At 30.6% G+C, this 20,541-nt stretch overlaps 2 protein-coding genes across 2 annotated transcripts; one reads left to right on the top strand and one right to left on the bottom strand.

The window, feature by feature from the left end:
* Positions 1–556: 556 nt before the first annotated feature.
* On the bottom strand, positions 557–5,163 carry LOC113553940. The gene is made up of 3 exons (XM_026957540.1): positions 4,729–5,163; positions 2,866–3,283; positions 557–1,238 (listed from the first exon to the last, which is right to left on the bottom strand). The coding sequence occupies exons 1-3, from the start codon at positions 4,969–4,971 to the stop codon at positions 706–708; spliced, it is 1,194 nt and encodes a 397-aa protein (XP_026813341.1). The 5' UTR covers positions 4,972–5,163; the 3' UTR covers positions 557–705.
* Positions 5,164–6,323: 1,160 nt separating this feature from the next.
* On the top strand, positions 6,324–20,202 carry LOC113554384. The gene is made up of 4 exons (XM_026958204.1): positions 6,324–6,622; positions 6,696–6,817; positions 16,966–17,302; positions 19,519–20,202. Exons 2-4 carry the CDS (start codon positions 6,716–6,718, stop codon positions 19,935–19,937), a joined length of 858 nt encoding a protein of 285 aa, XP_026814005.1. The 5' UTR covers positions 6,324–6,622; positions 6,696–6,715; the 3' UTR covers positions 19,938–20,202.
* The last annotated feature ends 339 nt before the right edge of the window (positions 20,203–20,541 follow it).

The following is a 20,541-nucleotide window of genomic DNA, read 5'->3' as shown; positions in this document are numbered from 1 at the left end:
ATCGTTCGAGGAGAAATAATTATTTATCTAATATCGTAAAAATTTCAACTTAAGGCAGTCATAAAAAAAATAATTTGACTTTTTGTTAAACTTTTGATTTTTACAGATAGAAAAACTAATGAGAAACCTTGTATCAAATTTCCAAATCATAGATATTATAAAAAGATAAAATTGTATGAATTTTAAACTACAAAATAGTTTGTATATTTTTGAGATTTATACGAATTTCGTTAAAATTCTAAATTTAAAGCTTATACAATTAATGTGGTTTTAAATTGTTGGTATTTTTTAATTGGTAAATTAATAACTTTATTAGGAAACTCGTATTGCATTTTCAAGCATATTTTCAACTCGACAATAAACTTGTTATCGGAATTTGTACAAAAAATAACTAAAAATTATACCATGCATAGGAAATTATAATATTATATAAATATAAAATAGGCATAAATGTTATATATTATAATATTTACATGTATGCGGTGATGTTTAGTACTGGAAAAATCACATCGGCTCTTAACAAAAATATAATATGAACGGAATTAAATTTTAAAAATATAATAAATATTATAATGATAATGAATATAATATAAATAAATAAATAAATAAATAAATATTAATAATATTATAATAACAATTGTATTGACGTCGACTGTGAAGCGGATGCTTAAACAAATAACATCAAAACTCCGATTGGCCGTGACGTCAGGCGTTGTTGGTGGGAATGTAAGCGACGGGCGCCAGTGGATAAGATAACCGGCCGACGGTGGCCTCGTCGTCCGCGTCCTCTTCGCCGGCCTGCTGACCCGGGCCCGACGCGTCGTTGGACTGGGCAGGGGCCGGAGCGGCCGGCGCCGCGTGCACTACGCTAACCCGCTGGGGCTGCGGCGGCGGCCCTCGTCCGATCGGATGATGCGTTCCGCCGTTCTCGTCCATGTTGAGGTGCCGAGCGTAACTGTACGGTGCCGACGAGTACGACGCTCCGTGCACCAGGTGTTCGTGATCGTATATAGCCGGTTTGGTGATGATCTCGTAATGTGACGTCTTGCCGTAACCGCCGCTGCCGCCACCGCCGCCGCCGCCGTGGCCCTTAAGCGCGCACACGGCCGCCAGGACAAGCGCCAGCATGGCAGTCATCAGCGCCTTACCCGACATGGCGGCCAGCGACGCGAAAGCGATTGCTGCCAGCGTGCCTGCTGACCACATGGCCGCTTTCATACCGTCCTTCTTACCCCGTCCTGCGTGTCAACAAACAGAAATATAAACGATTATCAAAACGATCGTGACCCTACAACAGTGTCGGTATACACCGCTTTCAGCGGTCGTCTTCGGGTTGCGGTCGATGTTCAGACCCGTGTCGGAATAATGCATGTTTTGTTTTTAATTATAATAAATCATTGTCATGATCGTTTTCACAAATTTTAAATGTACATGTACACAATGAAAATAATTCTGAATTATTGTACAAGTGCTAAATTTAAAGGAAAACATATAACGAATATCGTAATAATGATAATAATATGATCATACTTAGATATTTGATGATTTCATTAATATGACATTATAAAATATATTGGTATAATATACGGTGTACTGGTTATATGAGATCTAATCGACGTTCCTTCTTCTGAATAAATGTGGTCATAAACTCATATAAATTAAGTTCAAATGCAGGACACGTCTGACACGTATACACGTGAAATGACCAGTAGGAAAGTCGTAAGATATTACAATTTATTGGTCCATTGAAAATATTATAAAATATTAAGTACTCGCATATGACGTCAACATTTGTGAGAAGTAAAATATATTATACACGTACGAATATTTTTAAATCTAATATATTTTGTATCAATTAGAAATTGTAGAAAACGGACACTACGCTATATGGGGTTGTATTAATACGTTTTTTATAAGTATTTTTCAAGTGTGTTAAACGCAACAAGCATAATAACATTAAAAAAAAAAAAAAAAAAAAATGCTTTGATAAGATTAATTTAAAACAAAAATAAAACCGTAAATTAGGCTATGATATACTTACTTACAACCACATAGATAATACGTTTTCGTGACCGCTTTTATTTGTACATATTAAAATCTATCTTAATCTAATCTAATCGACAATAAATGTTTTTATACGTGCATAATACAAGAAAAGGTTATTGTTTTTGACAGTTTAGTGCTACGTGACAAACCGATACCATTATAATATTACTTCAATATACACAAAAAAAATAATAATGTCTCCGATACGGAAATGATCGTGTCAAAAACACGCAAAACTGAATATTAATAATCGATTTGTGAAAACCATTTGGTCTACAATCAAAAGAACGTGTAAGTGAGGATGAAATGTAAGAAAAAATATCGTAAAAATGAATGTCCGTCATTCGATGGGAATGAAAATATTATTATTCTAGAGAATTTATTGCTGTACATATTGAGCAAAAGGATAATTGTTTTGAATAGCATTGAAGATGTAAACTTAATCTGTTTATTATTATTACCCACAAAATATACGTTTTAAAAACCACAAACCACACTAATAAATAATTCAGCGTCACGAAATGAAAATAAACTCTACCGATAACTAATAGTAATTTAATAGGACATGATAAATAATACCAATTTAGTAAGTATTTTTTTTTTTAAAACCATATAAGTACCAGGTACAATGAAAGTTCAAGTCAGGAAGTCAAGAAAAATAATACTAGTTTATGCGAATATAAAATTGTTCATTCCAATCAGCATTGAGATATTTCCATAGATTCCTAACTAACGTCTTTGTGGAAACACTGAACATTTCACCCCGATGACGATCATATTATCGACTGTTGTTACTTAACACGCGACGATTATCATTACCGGTCTCGAGTAATCCGGTGGGCAGTATGTTGACGAGCATTTGGCTGCTGAGATTGCGCACCTTCTCCACTACCGCCGAATCGACTAGCTTGACGCTGATGGACAGGCTGTTCAGATACGTGTCGACCTTTTCCATCAGATATCCGTCCAGCTCGTCGGCCGAATCGTTGCCCCGCACCAGTGATCTGACAACATCTGGAGGTATGCCGCTGTGATGGTGGTGCTGCTGATGATGCTGGTTCTGTTGAGGATGTTGACCGCCAGTGACCGTCGTATGGTTGCCGTCAGAAGCTCGGACAAGTGACACGCCGGGAACCAGCTGATAGGCACGCGCCGTGCCCAGCCGGTCAATCAGCCGGACCAGGTCCAGTTTCAGGCACGTCATCGTGTATCGGTGCAGACATTTCTTCATCAACACCTGTTGCGCAACATATACGCGGGCGTGCGCACACACAAACGACGGTATGTAATAACAACAGACACGTCGACGAAATCGCCGCGCGAATATAATAATAATATTATATCATTATATTATATTTCATATAGTTTCAGTACAGTTTCAGACAGGGTGTACTAATCATGTCGATAATAATTATGTGTCATGAATAATAAAATATAATACTTATAATAATTATTATTACCGACTTTGAGTATATTTGTATACTGAGTCCTAAGGGTATTCTCGTCGATGCGACCGTGTAGCCGAGAGTAATATATACGAGATGATTTATTTAATTATCTACATAAGGCATCCATTATTTCAAAAACACATTTATAATTTCATATTCGTAAGCAGAATATATTAATTCAGAATACTTCAATACTTCGATTTATAAAAATCAAATTATTTTAGACAAATCGTTTATTTGTTAGTTTTAAGTATATAAAATTTAGATTAGTAGTGGGGTGGAGTGATACAGCACATGTAAACTTTTAATACATACCAATATTATTAATCACTTTTTCTAAACTCAGTTTGTATAACATAAAGAATTTCTAAATGATATCGATAAAAATAGTATAATTTATTAAATGTATTTGTAAAAAATATTGTTTTAAACAACTCAAAATTATATAAAACAAATATATTTAAAACAATTATAGTTTTTAAAATAATGAATGTCTTACGTTAAATAGATCATCCGGTAGTTACTTGTATATGCATATCATTTATAATCTTACGTGACAGGTAATTCGATTATAATGGTGAAAAGATGCGTACGCAAGAAGATTTCTAAAAACAGTGCGTGAAAATCGGACACAGTAGCGTGATGGAGTGATAAAAAAAAATCAAACGAAATGAAAAATACATAGATACTATTCATAGACTCTTGATTTGCCTTCAAGTGTATTAATATGTTAAAAATCATCTATAAATGTATTTATAGTTGTATATAAGCGTAGCTGGGATACAGTTTTAGGAGCTTAAATATTTAATATAAATATTAAACGATAAAATTAATGAATCCAATATAAACGAAATATCACACCACTGTTCGATAACGGTTTACGTACAATTCGCAATGTTTTATGGCAATAATATGATTGTTATTATCACATAGGCGAGATCAAAATTTTCTAGAAAACTTTATGCATAGAAATCGGTGATTTTGTCGTAAGAAATTAATCAGATCCCAGATTATTGGACTTTTCGACGACAGCGGGCCGTGACACTTCAGACGCGAACGACGGTTTGAATTCAAAAACGTAAAATGACGTTTCTAGAATAACTTAAAATGTCCGGCGGCGTCGGTTTGCAAGACGAAGGAGGCTGCGGGGGACGAAAGAGTGGATCGCGTGCGAAACAGCTAAATAGTTCGGCGCGGGGTGTAAGCGAGAAGAAATAACGATTTTTCTAATTACCTGCTTCAGGAGTTCCGTGTTGGCCGAGTCGTCGGACTTGGGCTGGTGTTGAGCGGTGGTCGTCGGCGGTTGCAACGACGACAGCAGTTGCGGTCCTCCGCCATCGACGTCCGGCACCGCCGTGACGGTTTCGGGGTGGCCATGTACCACCGAGGCGGCGTTCAGCAGGCAAGTCGCGCACAGGGCCGCCGTGATGGCCGCGGTCGCGCCGCGTTTTCGCCGGCCACACACGTACGTCTGCATGATGACGGCGGTGGTCGAAACGAAACGCACGACTTGAACGACTACGCGAACGGAAGGACGATGGACACCGTCGGCGCGGTGGCGTGCTTGTGACCACGGTGTATATATATATATATATGTGTGTGTATACGATGTAGACGCGGACGACTACCGGCGATGGTAACGGCTGTGCAGAGTGGCTGTGTTATCGGGACGGAATGAACCCGCGAACTGGAGCTGACCGATGGCGCGTGGGTAGTTTTTATAGAGCCGTGTAACGAAACGATTACCGGTGGAAGCGTGTGCGGCGAGCGCGTGCGTGTGCGCGAATCGCGAGAGACGGAGTGGATGGTAAAACAAAAAAAAAAAAAAAAACAAAAAATTACACGTTGGAAATCGTTTTGCGTAGGTAAAAGTAAACGGGCGGTGATTCGGCACAAACCGACACAACAATGTGTGTCAAGAGGGTAGATGTCGAGATTTCTGCGGAAAATTAATTATCGTACGGACCGCGCGCGACTGCGATTTTAATGGGCTCGCGCGCGGTTTTTTTCTCTTTTTTCTTTTTTCTCTCCCCCCCCCCCCTCCGTCTTTCGTGTCGGAAAATGAATTCGATTTTTTAACCGCTTTTGTTTTTACTCATTAAACTCGCGCCGGACCACCGCCAGTATTATATGGTTTACACGCGTGTATTCCGATATACTATATTTTTATACGATCGTTTACAACACGCTCGCCAGACCCGCGGACCACCGGCCTGATTTGATTCCGTCTGATATACCTACACCTGTTAGATTCCACGTACGCGCGCGTGTGAAAACGATGCCGAACGCTTGTTTGCGGGGGTTTCGAACGCTCGCGTTTTCACTGTTTTTAATTCCCCGTGAATACGCACGCACGCGTGTGTAAACAACACGTGCGACGAGCATAATTATTATACTACTATACAATTATACCTAACATACAACGACACAACAACAATACTATCTACCATAATGGCAATTACCGACTGTGCATAATATAACATCATTATCGTTATTACCATTATCGTTATACGCTATAAGACCGTAACCGGCCGATTTCCGAAATCTTCCGTCGACACACGTCATGATCGTGTGAACCCGCCCGCGTTTACAGACTCCGGCGGCGCCCGCCAGTTGGCAAAGCGGTCCCGCAGCGGCATCATCGTAGTCGTCGTCGTCGTCCGTGGTCTTATCAGCAAAACGACGCGTACTATCAAAACGTACGGAATTCGATATAATAATATCACACGGCGTGTGTCTGCAGCACCAGCTATAGAGTAATTATTCACAGATCGATACCGATATACTTGTGTATATTACATTGACGTCGAAACGAAATTCGCGGACGGGGGAGGGAAGGAAAAAAATAGCAACCGATTTTGGATGGAAACGTTTATGTCGGGCGCTATTGTTTAACGGTTCACTTGTCGCGACAATGTTTTTTCGCCAATTCACGCGACGACAGCAATAATTATACATATACATAAACCGGATTCGTATTTATTGGCGGTGGCGGAGGCGGATCACACACCCCGACGATCACGGCGACGGCGCCCGCTCGTTAGCGGTATAATATACCGACATCCGTCAGTCATTAACCTTCCGTGCACTGTAGCCGTCGTAGCTCTGTGCGGAGAACGGACATCACCGTAATATCACAATAATATATTAATTATAATATCTATTATTATTATTATTATAAAACGTATATTACACGTTAAGGTACCACTCGCCACGAAGACATGCATCACCCGCCGTGGTCGCCACTGTGTCTCGTCCTGTGTCTGGTCGTCGGGGCAGAAGTCCTACTGGCCGCCGAAAACGTCACGTCCATCCCGATACAGGTGCAGTATAATAAAATTAGTAATGATAATACTCTTAACATAGTAATATAAAATATATCATGTCGATTGCGTGGTTGCGGCACGACAGATGATTTGTACTTATGGCAAACGCAGAGTGTAGTATTTACGCGTTTCCAACGGATGCCTTTAAAGGAGCAAGATGTCTTATATATTTTTAACAGGTTTTTTAAAACCCTCTCCTGGTTAGAATTTTTACCCGGCTATCGAATTTGGGTTTTTTATGACAACAGACATGCCGCCCAGGACAAAAGTAAAATAACTGATTGTGACTTTTGTGTTCAGTTTTGGTCGATACACTTCGATAAGCTCCATATATATTTTTCTGCAGCGCAAACAAATTTAATATTTGAAAGTGCATATACATTAAGTAGTGGTGAAATAATTGAAAATCGAAATATTATTAACTGATTTTATTTGAAGAGAGAAGGTAGAACAACTTTAATTTGAAAATATTTTACAAAATTGTTATGTTACTTATTATTAAAAAATAATACTATTATTATTAATAATTTATTGGTCACTAATTTAATAATCAAATGTAAATATATATACTGTATGAATCTTAAAAGCTAATGGCCTATGCTGTCAAAGCTATAACAAATAATAATAATAAAAAAAAAATTATTAATTTCAAATCTTTGTAACCACTTTTACGTACAGTCAAAAAAAATTATTTACACGATATACTCGTATTTTACGTCTTCAACTACCACTTTGTTAGTGAGAACTAACGATGTTTCTAAGTACTTTTATTATAATTTTTCTTATTATAAAAATTTTCAATAGTTACAATTATTAACGAATAGTGTTAATGTATAAATATTGTTAAGAAATATTTTTGTTTTTTATTTTATTTAAATTCATATTACACATATGGATATTGGGCCCCCACACAAGTTTTCTCACTAGCGCCCAGTATTAAGAATTTTTAACTTTAATATAAACTAAGTTTTATAAATTTAACTACAGTAATAAAGTAGAGTACTTGAAAAAAATGATACCATCATAGATTATTATTATATATTTTAAACTTATTTACTAGACATATTACTTGACGAGGGACTAATATTAAGAGTCTAACGTTTCAGAATACATTTTTAATTTACGCAATCTATGTCCTAAAAATTAAAAATTCCGCTCGTGATTGTTTCCTTAACCTCAAGTTAAAGATCTTATTATCTCTCTTAATATTTCAAATTTATCCATTCGATAGCTAAATACCAATCTAAATTTTATTTTGACTATTTTCAATGGATTCTTTTAGCTGCACATATTTCCTTTTCGTATTCCACCTAACTATTTTTCACCCACCAACTGTTGAAAATTTTTACTCGTTCTACTTTAATCAATTATCCCCTCTACACAATGCATAACCATTTAAAATTTAAATCATACATGCTTTGACCTATAACCTAGAGAGTAATAAAACTTTGAATTCAGTTCGAAGGCTTTATTTTTATTTACTTGTACTTATACTATATTTTTAGTTTTAATTGTACATACACTTTATATTATAAAAATTAATTGAAATGCTACCATTTAATAATAATACCAAATTTATTTAAGCCATTTATATATTCATAGCATATTTTTACTGTTTTTCATTATATGGAAACAATTTAATATAATAATTAGAATGTACTATTATATGGATATAATTTTTCATCCTAATAACCGTATACGATTATTAAATAAATCTAGGGTTTTTATTAAAAGAAAAATCATTATTTAACATATTGATTATATTGATTTAGTTAATTATTATTTATAAAAACTACAATCCACTTATATAGATTCTATGTTACAGCATATTCTAATAACCAAGTGGGTTTGGGTAAGTCTTGCGCTCATACACACATATTTTATATTCAATATAGATTGTAACCCAGTTAATCAAAATATTATGTCCAGCGATACATAGGTAATAATAATGTATATTGTGATTAGTGTTTTTTCTCTTTATTGCTATTCTCTAGTGTCACTGTGTCGACTTCCTTATCATTCATTCATTCTAGATTTGCGACTCATTATCAGAATTCAGAACACTTAACACATGGATAAACGAACTGTATTGCCGTAAAACCGTTGACAATGGCAAAAAACCATTCTATCATCGTGTACCGCACGGTTGGCCAATGAACAATTTTTTTTCTGTTTTTTTTTTTCATCATCCTGTTATTCGTATTTTTATTTATTCCATTGTTTAGTGTCATTCAAAATTGGAACAAATACATAGGTTTAACGAATTAATACTATTAAAACCAAATAAGGTAAATTAATAAGCATTGTATATTATAATATGTATTAGACATTAGGGTTAAGTATTGTAATTTATTGCGACACGTACGTTAGAAACAATAATCAGTAAGTTAATAAACAATGGGTTGGATCGGTAAAAAATGGCTTGCCAAGATTTACGTAGTTGTTTAGGTTTACTTTTTTTTTGTCTGTGATGTATATAAGATACTTGAACCAAATTTAACAATTATTTTTATGATCACTTTTTTTCAGTAACTCGATAGAAATGTTTATATACAGGAATTATAAATAGTTTAACGTATAATTTCAAGTAGATGAAGTGACATTATGATCATTACATGCACGTAAAATATTAACTATATCAGTTATTTAGTTATAGTACATTACGATGAAAAACGGATTCGTTTTGTTCACAATCAAATGTCTATAATGTATAGTAATGGATTACCAATAGTGGTATTGGTTCGACGTTCGAGTCTATTCCAATAATCCTTATTTTGATTTTTAACAATAAATGATTTCTACTACTTTCACACATACACTATTTTATCGTGAAACTAATTAAATAAGTAAAAAAAATCTACCGGTCACCGAATTAATGTATAAACTATGCAATATATACCAAAATTGAACAATGAATAACTTTCCCTAAGTATCTAAAATATTAAATTTTCTTTTTTTAAATAAATAAATCGAATACATTTTAGATTCTAAGCGGAGCAATGAATGTATTGATTTTATAATGATGTGTATTTTTTGTGTGTATGTAATATGTATACACCACAAATGGTTGAAATATGCTTTCATTTTTAACTTTGATTATGATTTCGTATAGAAAATTAGATTTAGTTTGTACTCTAAACAGGTATAAATAAAAAATGTAAATTATTTTTCAAAATAAATGAGGAAAACAAAATAAAAAAAAGAAAATCAGGGATTTTCACTTAAAATCAGTTTTCAATAAAACCGATTTGAATTTTTTTTTTTTTTGAGTATTATAAACAATAACCTTAGATATTTAAAATTTTTACCAATTGTTTAGGTGATCATTCTCTGTATATAATAAAATTTTATAATATTTTTCCTTTTTTTTAGTTATTTATGAATATTTAAAATTATTTATAATTTATTTGATCTTTTTACACTTTAATAAAAAAATATTTACTGTGTAAAAATGTTTGAAAATTTAATGATATATCTTACATAAGTTTTAAAATTTGTAAAATACATAGGCATAATTTAATTTATAAGTTTATAATTTAAAATTTTGAAAGAATTCATCAAAATCTTGAAAACTTAAATAATGTTAAATACCTATTATATCATATTTTTTTGGTTATTCCAAAAATTAAATCAATCCGTCGTAATAATAGTAGTAAAATAAATGACGTTATCAGATAAATAATAAACAAATCACTAAATGTACTTGGTGATATTATATACTAGGCTGTCTTGCCCAGTGACATAAAATGAAACTTGGTGTCCCTAATGCCTATAGGAGGTTGGACCTCTTTATTTTTTTCATAGTTTAAATAAAATTGTAATGTATAATAAGTAATTGCTATTATAATATAATTTAATAATTACAGTTAAGTAATTATTATGAGTAACACATTAAATGTTAACTCTTTAATTTAAAAAGTGAATTCTTATAAAAGTACAATTATATATGATAAATTATAATAAATAAATATTAATATGTATATATTGTAAGAATTGTATAAATTATTAATGAATATATTAACATTAGATTAATATGTCTTAAAATTTTACTTTATTTATAAAGAACTAAATAAAAGTATAATATATACCTATTATACCATGCCTACGTAATGCATACATTTTGTTATACAACTGAAAAAAGTGAATATAGATTTATGTTCCCATATTGATCGCACAAGACATTATTTCAATAGATATACTTATAAATTAGAAGTTATCAATGGTATTTATACGCAAGTTGTTTTTTCCGTATAACATATATGATTCTTAACTTATTATAATAAAATATTATTCAACATAATATGTTTGCTTTAATTTTTTTTTTATAGTTGAATTTAGTTGATTCTATCATTATATGGATAATTAAAAAATATTAATTTAATTGTAATAATAGATGATTATTATATATTATACTATAACCCTCGTGTTATCCATATAGATACATAATGTATTTATCACAGTGTATACATAGATAATAAATAATAAAAAAAAAGTTACAAAATAGGTAGGATATGCGCCCTGCGTTGCCATATGTCAACAGCAAATATAGACTCATGAAAAAAAAAATTGGGCGCTAATGGTTATATAGATACGACATTATGTGAGGTGTATGATAAATACACAGACATATATCTTTTTGCGATTATATACCTACCTTGTTTACATGCATCCAATCATTCTGGCTAACTTTACTCGTACTGTATTAATTTAAATAAGGGTGGAAGTAAACTTGCAGGATTTAAAATCCTATAAATGTATTATGTTTCTACCATAAAAGTCATACTACATATAGAGTATATATACACTCGAGACAATAATAAACATTTGTTTTTAAATTATTATTTTTTAACTTTATAAAAAGAAAAAAAATCAAGCGTATAATGACTAACGTTTCTATCATATGTTTCAATTATCAAAAATTAATCTTTTGTTGGAATATAAATTTATAAAATACAATTTTTAAATTTATGAAAAAAAAAACTTACTTAAACTAATGCAGTTTATAATAATATAAACTATAAAAAATACTATCTGTTATTCTTGGTTAACTAAATGACCGTTTATATTTCATATCTTGTGCTAAGATGAATGCGAGTGAGTGATAAAAGATTATAATATTGTTAATCTTATTACTAGGTATAATCAAATCAAATCAACATTTTACACGTCTTATGATACCAATCAATATTTATGTATTACTTTATTGTGTTATATGTTGTATGATACTTTTATTATCGTGAATATGAACAAAACTAATACAATATACTATTGCTTCACTAGATTTCTTTAAAACTATAAACAATAAATTAATTTTTATAGTATATAATATTTAATAGTATAATATGATAATATATTAAATAGTGACCGTCATATTTTAAATTATTAATTTATATCCACTTTATAATTATATTAGTATTGTAACCAAGTATTGTTTAATTTTGGTTTGTTAATAACAAACGTTTATCTCTGTAAATACAGTAATGCGATTAATTGTATGTAAAATTATAATAACATTTAAAAAAAAAGTAAAATATATTCAAATCATATTAGGATAAGTTATGATACTAATTATTATGTATTATAGATTATAGTTATATTATTTTTCTTTATAACAGACATTACCTTTTATTTTAATTTAGTTTTTAAGAAATGTACATACAATTTAAACATTTATACAATCAAATTGTAAAGAGTACATTAAAATTATATTCTAGTGAAAACTATAATTCGACTAAATTTACTTATGCGTCAATAATGTTATGTGTAATATAACATGCATATTTATTGTAATGTACATTTATGAAACGCGTATCGCGTATGTAAATAATATTATAGTTCGAATCACGCGAAATCGTCTACGTAAAATCGTATTTTAATTTTATTATATAGGTAAAAAAATGAGTAATAATAAAAATAATAATAATAAAATAAATAAACAAATCGAATGGTTTTCCCTTTTCGTACACGAAACATTGTAGTATGGGTACTTGTATAACATGCGAATACGTTGTTATTATTACGATGACCTGCATATTGATGATACGGTTATTAGTGTCGGATCAGACGTGCTCTACATCTGCAACATAACCTTATACATACACACACACACAAACAACACATATTTCCATCAGCTTAACACGCATACCATACGCGTTTCGCGTGAAGAGTGAAGACAAGTATGATACTATTATGTTATATCTGTACGTAGAGGAATCCGAATTCGTGTACACCTGTAAGTGGTTATGTTTATAGCTGCGGGTGCCGGGTAACGAACGCAGCCGGCGATCGATGAAAAACGCATTTTCTCCATGTGAAATCTAACCACGCAAAATATATTATGTACGTACGTATTATTTTAGTATTATATTCCAACAAATATTGTTGTACGAAATTTATATCAATACTAGTACCTACTAATAAATATGATTATTATAATACCGAGACTGTCCGAGATACGTGAATCTATTGATTCTATTTTAAATGTACTTATAAAGTTATGCATATTAATATAATGTATAATTTATTTTAAATACTTATTGTAATGAAGCAAAAAAAAGCGGCTAGCAGAAGTTTTAATGAAATACAACATTATAACAATATATTAATTAAGATATGATATTATAGATAAGTCTTAAAAAGTTTTAATATATCACCTTATGTATTATTACTAATTAATAAATATATATATATACAACAATATAAAAGGTTACCTATATATATATATAATTTTGATTAATATAGTATGGTAAATTATCATGGTATAGTGGTTTTATATTTATAGGTATAATGGTTATATGGTTATAAAGTTATATAGTTATAAGTAATGAAGTTGTTAATCTAATATATTTTTGAGTATTGGTAAAGATGGTTATGTTAGATTGCATAGGTATATTCTATAGATACATTATAAGTTACTATATTACATATTTTCTTATAAATTACATTACTTAGATTAAATTGTATATGTCGGTTTTTCTCAAGAAAGATATCATAGTATTGGTATTCATTGTGTTTGGACCTAATGCTGGGTGGTAGGTTATTTTCTTTGAGGTCGTTCTTGTATTGATGTCATACCTTCTATTCAGTTATGAATTTATGATATGACCAACACTAAAGGTTCTACACTCATGAGATTCAGTTATTTAGTTGGGCCTATGAGTGACATATTCAATATTATTGTCATGATATTTGATATAGTTATTCTTATTACGTTTTAATAATATGATATCTCTAGACCATAAAATTATGTGTTTTGTAGGTATGAGGGGTTTCAATTAAAAACGGACCTTTTCCATTTTTCTAATTTTTCACGACAGCTCTTTTTTTGTTTCTCTGATTTTTAAATGATTTAGATAACATTTGATATATTGAAAAATAGGTAATAAAATGATAAATTTATTTCTGATATCAAAAGTTTTCTCCTTAAAATTTTTTTAGTATATTTTTAAGTTTAAAGAAATTGATTTTGAACAAAACGTTCCTATTCCAGGAATAAGTCCCGTATGAATAAAACTGGAATAAGTACCTTTTGGAAAAAAACAAATATATTTTTATCAAAATGCACTATTTCCACAAGTACCTAGTTTTTTCTTTTGTTAAAGATCACTGAAGACTCAAATCATATTAATTTATTGATATAATTTGTAGATACTGAAGTCAAAAAATATCAAAAAATAATGAACAATCAACAAAACAATTTGAAAATGTATCCAAACGTTTTAGATTTTAGAATAAAATATAATAATATAACAATACTTAAATAAAATAAAATAAAACGAAATTAGAACATATCAAGGACATCACATTAAATGTTATGATAAAACAAATTACAAAATAAAAATAATGAATATATTAGCCTTTTTAGTAACTAATTAATTATTACTAATACTAATTTAACGTAAATTAAAAATGTTCTCAATATTTTTTTTATATTTTTATGGTTTTTTATTTTTATTGTTGATAATAAAAGAGATGGATAGGCCATCACGATTTTCCCTCCAAAACTGATCTTGTTATTTGTGGTTTCTATAGTTCTATTGAAGTTATGAAGGAACGATATGTAAACATTTTTTTAAATATAAAATAAATATAAATTAAAAATATTTAATTTCCCTGCATACAAATTTATATTTTAATTATAAAAAATGTAATAACTTTTTTTTGTTTATGAAATGATGACAATATAAAATAAGTCATAAAAATCCATAATTAAAATATTAAACTTATGTTACAACTACAACGGATAAAAAATGGAAAAGAAACGTTTTGCTCAGAAATTAAGGAAATAGCAAATTTTACTATGAAAAATTTGTTTCTACTATGCTGACATATGAGGAAAAAGTGCATTTTGTAGGAAATTGGAAATAGATCATTTTGATTTAAACGTACACCTAGAAAAGGAATATTTTGCAGAAAACGCGATTTTCGATCAACTATTTTATAGGGAATAAGTGAGGTTATCCAAAAATTAACCTCGCCATTCGATTTCCCTCCATCATTTCTATTAGAATCAATACCTAACTCGATTTTGTTAAAAATGTAAAAAGTCCGTTTTGAATTGAAACCCCTCATATAGGTTGGCACGTTATTATTAAATATTTAAGCCCCAGTGGAATCAATAGTCAGTGGAGATGATATGTAGAATGTAGATATTATGAAAAGTAGCCTGTAAGTCGATATAAAATCGATGAAACTTATATAATTTATTTAAGCCCACGAATTTATCGTGGATTACATGAAGTATACAAATTTAAATGTTTTAAAACGAAGATATCCTTTTAAAAATCACCTTCTATAATATATTATGATCCGTAAACGCATCTATAATATTTCTCTTACATACTATTTTTATGTTACCTTATACATAGACTGTCTGAATATGAATTATCGAACATTTATTATCTATTAATTAAGGCAGCTAACTATATTTTCAAAGTAATTATAACAATATATTCGACCGACTATTTGTGTCATCATCTGCAAAAAAAGCTGCATCGGAGTAAAAGATATCTGTACAATATTATGTGATAGTCAAATTCTGTGCCTAGCTAGTATATAATTTGATACATTACTAGTATACAGTTTATCTGAAAGACTAGATAAATTTTTAATTTTTCAATAGACATTTTCTTCTATTACAGCAATAATAATTAAATAATTATTATTCTATTCTTAATTACTCTTAATATGATGCTTAATCCTATAGTATTAAGACTATTATTGTTTTATGTGTTTAATGCAATATATTAGTTTGTATTATTACCATAATATTAAGATATATCTAAATAAAAACGTTTGTTGGAATTAAGAGTTGAAAATTAAACATATTTAGTGACCTTGTACTTAAAGTTAAACTAAAATCTTGACCCTAGTCTATACATAGAATATTATATGTAATTTATAAGTCATATTTAAAACACTAGGTTTTGTTGTAAAATTAGAAAAATAATTTCAACTATTAAAATTGTTTACTTATCTGTTCTTATACACATTATACTGGGTTAAAGTCGAGTTATGAAAGATCCTCGTATAACGAAAAATTCAAGGCAGCTAGAAAAAGTCTTGAGTAAGTTTAAGCGTTTTTCCGTTTACTTAAACTTTTCTAACAGTTACATGATTGTAGTTCCAATAGCAAATATATTTTACCTATATTTCTTAGCTGAACAAAGACACACTGTAGATATTAAGTTCATTGAGAGATTGTTAAATTTTCAAAATTGAATCTTCAGCTCTTGTCCTACGAATATATTTTAAAGTTCCTCAGTGTTTGACCTTAAATATTAAATCTTGTTACGTCTCACAAGCTACCTCTAATTAATTAGCGAAAGGCCCACTTGCATGATTACTATTTAATACTAAACATGCAGCATTTTCACTAATGTTAATTTAAACATATATTATAATACACTTGCTATTGTCAACTAAATTAATTACAACTTAAATATATTTATATAAAAAGGACTTAGCCCATTATAACAATAACAAATAAATAAAGATTTATTAAAAAAAACGTATGGAGAATACCAAGCATCGAAATAAAAATTGTTTTCATCTCTCTACTTTTTCATAAATTATTATACTGAATTACGTAATATAATATAATATGGACTTGAATTATACCTAATAAATGTATTTGATTGTTTCAGGAAAGTCCACAAGCACGATGCTCAAATAATTACACGATGACTTGTGTTAAGAGGGACGTGCTTTTGCTCCTGGACGGTCTGGATGGCGAACGAAGCTATGAAATTTATCCAGGATTTACATTATTTCAGAGGCGTAGTTCGTCTGCTAGCCTACTGACGACCAATGAGTCACTGTATACGGCTAACTCTAGCCAGCTGGACCACATGATCGCCAAACGACTCAATGATTATGTGGAAAGCATCGATCTGCGGGTCAGACTCCTCAATCCGATCAACGCAACAGCCCGATCGGTTGGTAACAGCATGTTTGAACGGATATTGCCGTTTCTCAGAATGAGTATGACCAAACGTATAATGTTATTATTTACCGTCAAGTCTTTGCATTACTTACTTCCTAAACTGTTGAAAAAACTAAGAAATTAAATAAAAAACTAATGTAAAGACAGCATGACGGCACTTACAGTCACCTTACTCTCATTTCTTGTAGTTTTTCAAAATATGTCATAATTGTTTTAGTTAATTTTCCTGTAACTGAACTATTTCTGTATATATTGATATAAATATAATTGTATATAAATTATTATTAATGCATATTATGCATAAAAATAAATAATAATAATTTAAGTGGTTAGATTTTAGTAAATATATATTTTATTATGTGGTATAAATTATCTGTCTATAAACTCATAAGTGGACGTCGTACCCTCATGCGTTGTCTCAATCCAACTAACTCATATCATAGGATATTTCAAATTGAAAATAATTCATTTTATACTATAATTTTAATATTAGAGTAATCATTTTACCTTTAAAAGTTAAAAGTAAGAATGTTATTTAGAGCCCACCGTAGGATTTTTTTTTAAGATTTATTTTAAAGTAGTAAATTGTGTATACATTTAAAAATACTCATAACTTGCTTCATACTTAAAATTTAAAAAAATACAATTGGAGAAGGGAGGCTAAATAATATTATTACTTTTGCATTTTATAAAAGCTTAATTTACTGTAATATTAAAAATAATATTGTAAAATGAATTATTCTGAATATATAACTTGCTATGTTATACATTACCTATCTAGTAAAATGAAAACAAAACATATGACGACCTCTTAAAATAAACAAATATTTTATGATAATCAATTTAAAATTATATACAAAAACTGAATTTAAAACTTTAGTTTTCACTTCCTACCCACCAAAAAATGGGTCTAGGGACGCCCCTAAAACTATAACGATAACAACAATATCTATAGCTATAATAATACAATTAATACCTCCTTAATAATATATTTATTATACGCATTAAATTACACTGATTGTAAACATTATTACATTAATAATTGCCGATTTCATATTATATTGTATATTGATGCAATATAGTTGCCGGCTGTCAACTCGGAAATATTATTACACTCGTTCAACGTAAAAATACAATAACAAATGACATCCGGCGATATTTGATTTTCAATACAATATAAACATAACATTTAACATTACAACCCATTATTACACATTAATATAACATTGTCTATTTTCTATTATCTATATTGATTTTGTCTACGATAATTGATATTAATTCGTAGATATATTATATTGTATGTACAAGGTGAAAGTCGAATAAATTGTTCAACCGACTCGTATATAGGCTCATCAACAATAACGAACATAATTATTTTAAAAACAAATTAAACGCGGTACACGGCAATTATATTATCCATCAACCGATTTATTAGGTACGTCTGTTGTGAAGAAAAAAAAATTAAAATTGAAATCGACCGGCGTGACGTTACAAGGACACGCATCGTCAACGTGTCATACCGTTTATAGATATCACCTATATATAGAATATACGCTACACTCTGATGTATATGGAACTAAAAACGAATTATTATTAAAAAAACATACATAGATTTTCGAATGTGCATTAAAAATTTCAAAGAGACTTGTACAAAACGATACGTGTTATTGTATAATTATTATCCATTTTTTTTTTAATTTAAACAATTCATCAATTCGACGCGTGAAGTAAAATTTCAAATTTACAGTTTTGTGCTTTAACTACGTTGTCTGGCAAACGGTCATCATAACCTCGAAATAGATTTGGCTTTACAGTAATTTAATTATAACAATTTGATATTGCATTTTATATTCTGTTAATTCCAGCATGATGTAATTATATATAATATATTGGTAGTGATCCGATTATCTTCGTGTTTACCTCGTTTCAGGTAGCTGAATTGTATTTGTTTATGATTGTCTCATGTTTTCATAATATAGTAAAGTTAATAGGAAATTTGCAATTAAACGTTTAGACTTACGACAGGCCAATTTTCCATAAAATATAAATATTTTCGTTATTGTTTTATTTAAAAAGTATCAATACACTAGCAAAAACTTGTAGATCATTTACCTAGTGACGTATAAATACGACCATATTCTTGGGTTTTCTGTGTGGGTATTTTGAGTGCCTAATCCTAAGTATCGAAAATCGTTTTCTAGCCGTTCTTTCATATGTTTTTTGTATTTTTTTTTTTTTTTTTGAAAAATGAAAGGTAGAAAAAAGAAAGACTATCACGGATTATACTGGGCGGCGGGCACGATGGCTGCTGTCGGAGCCAGTGCTCTGATAGCACTTTCCAGCAAAGCTCTGATGACGGCGGGTGCGGCATTAGCACTAGCCATCTACAGCTGCATGAAAGGCGGAGGCGGCGGTGGTGGCAAGGGCGGTGGCAGTCACCTAACTGCTACGCTGATGGAGGAGAGCACACTGGTGCCGCACAGGCAGTGTGCCGAAGCGGTGGTGGACATTTCGGGTATGCACAACTATCCGGCGGAAGTGGAACGATATCCCGGGTCACGGAAGACAGTAGACATCGTGTCACCCGCCATGCCCGTCTACAGGATCCACCAGACGTCTGAGGACTATTCATCGTCGTATGGTTTGTCTCAGTCTCAAGCCCAGTACCCATAACGTCCTCGGACAACCATGGTCAGTGGTGACATTTACGACTATAATGGCGATATCTAAAACCTAAAATTGTTTCATCATACAAATTATATAAATAAATTAAGCAAAACAAAAAATAGGACTGCCCCTTCAGTCAAATAAGTATCACATTTGAATTAAACTGTTCTTACATGCTAGCTATTTAAATTTTAAATTTTGACGTATTGAAGTTTACACGAAAATGTAAGATTTTAATTATTATCGGATCCTATTAACTACGACTACTCAACGTTCCACTTCAAAAAATATTATAATTAAATATCATTAACTATATTTTTATTTATTATTTAATATTATTAAATAAAAAGACTATTATTTCTATTAATTTACAAGTAATAATAATAATTATCTTACAATATAAACTGGCAAGTAGTTAATCAACTTATACCTTTTAGAAGTTAATAATTTACATTTTTTTATCCCCCCCCCCACATATTCTGTAAAAATTAAAATATCCTGCTTGAGTCCATTACACATACTTATAATATAAGGAATTCATTTGCGCTGCATAAAAATATTACTAAACCACAAAATCTACACTATAATATCATATTATTACAGCACCACA

Source organism: Rhopalosiphum maidis, chromosome 2 (genome assembly GCF_003676215.2).
Source record: "Rhopalosiphum maidis isolate BTI-1 chromosome 2, ASM367621v3, whole genome shotgun sequence".
NCBI lineage: Eukaryota > Metazoa > Arthropoda > Insecta > Hemiptera > Aphididae > Rhopalosiphum > Rhopalosiphum maidis.
The sequence above is the reverse complement of the archived record's forward strand: the minus strand, read 5'-3'. Positions and strand labels throughout refer to the sequence as shown.

Excerpts from the sequence above, each read along its gene's own strand:
- LOC113553940 (XM_026957540.1), bottom strand. The coding sequence starts at position 4,971 with ATGCAGACGTACGTGTGTGGCCGGCGAAAACGCGGCGCGACCGCGGCC. Across the intron at positions 3,284-4,728 it reads ACACGGAACTCCTGAAGCAG|GTGTTGATGAAGAAATGTCT; the intron begins GTAATTAGAAAA and ends GTTGCGCAACAG. Across the intron at positions 1,239-2,865 it reads CACCGGATTACTCGAGACCG|GACGGGGTAAGAAGGACGGT; the intron begins GTAATGATAATC and ends GTTGACACGCAG.
- LOC113554384 (XM_026958204.1), top strand. The coding sequence starts at position 6,716 with ATGCATCACCCGCCGTGGTCGCCACTGTGTCTCGTCCTGTGTCTGGTC. Across the intron at positions 6,818-16,965 it reads TCACGTCCATCCCGATACAG|GAAAGTCCACAAGCACGATG; the intron begins GTGCAGTATAAT and ends TGATTGTTTCAG. Across the intron at positions 17,303-19,518 it reads ATTGCCGTTTCTCAGAATGA|GTAGAAAAAAGAAAGACTAT; the intron begins GTATGACCAAAC and ends GAAAAATGAAAG.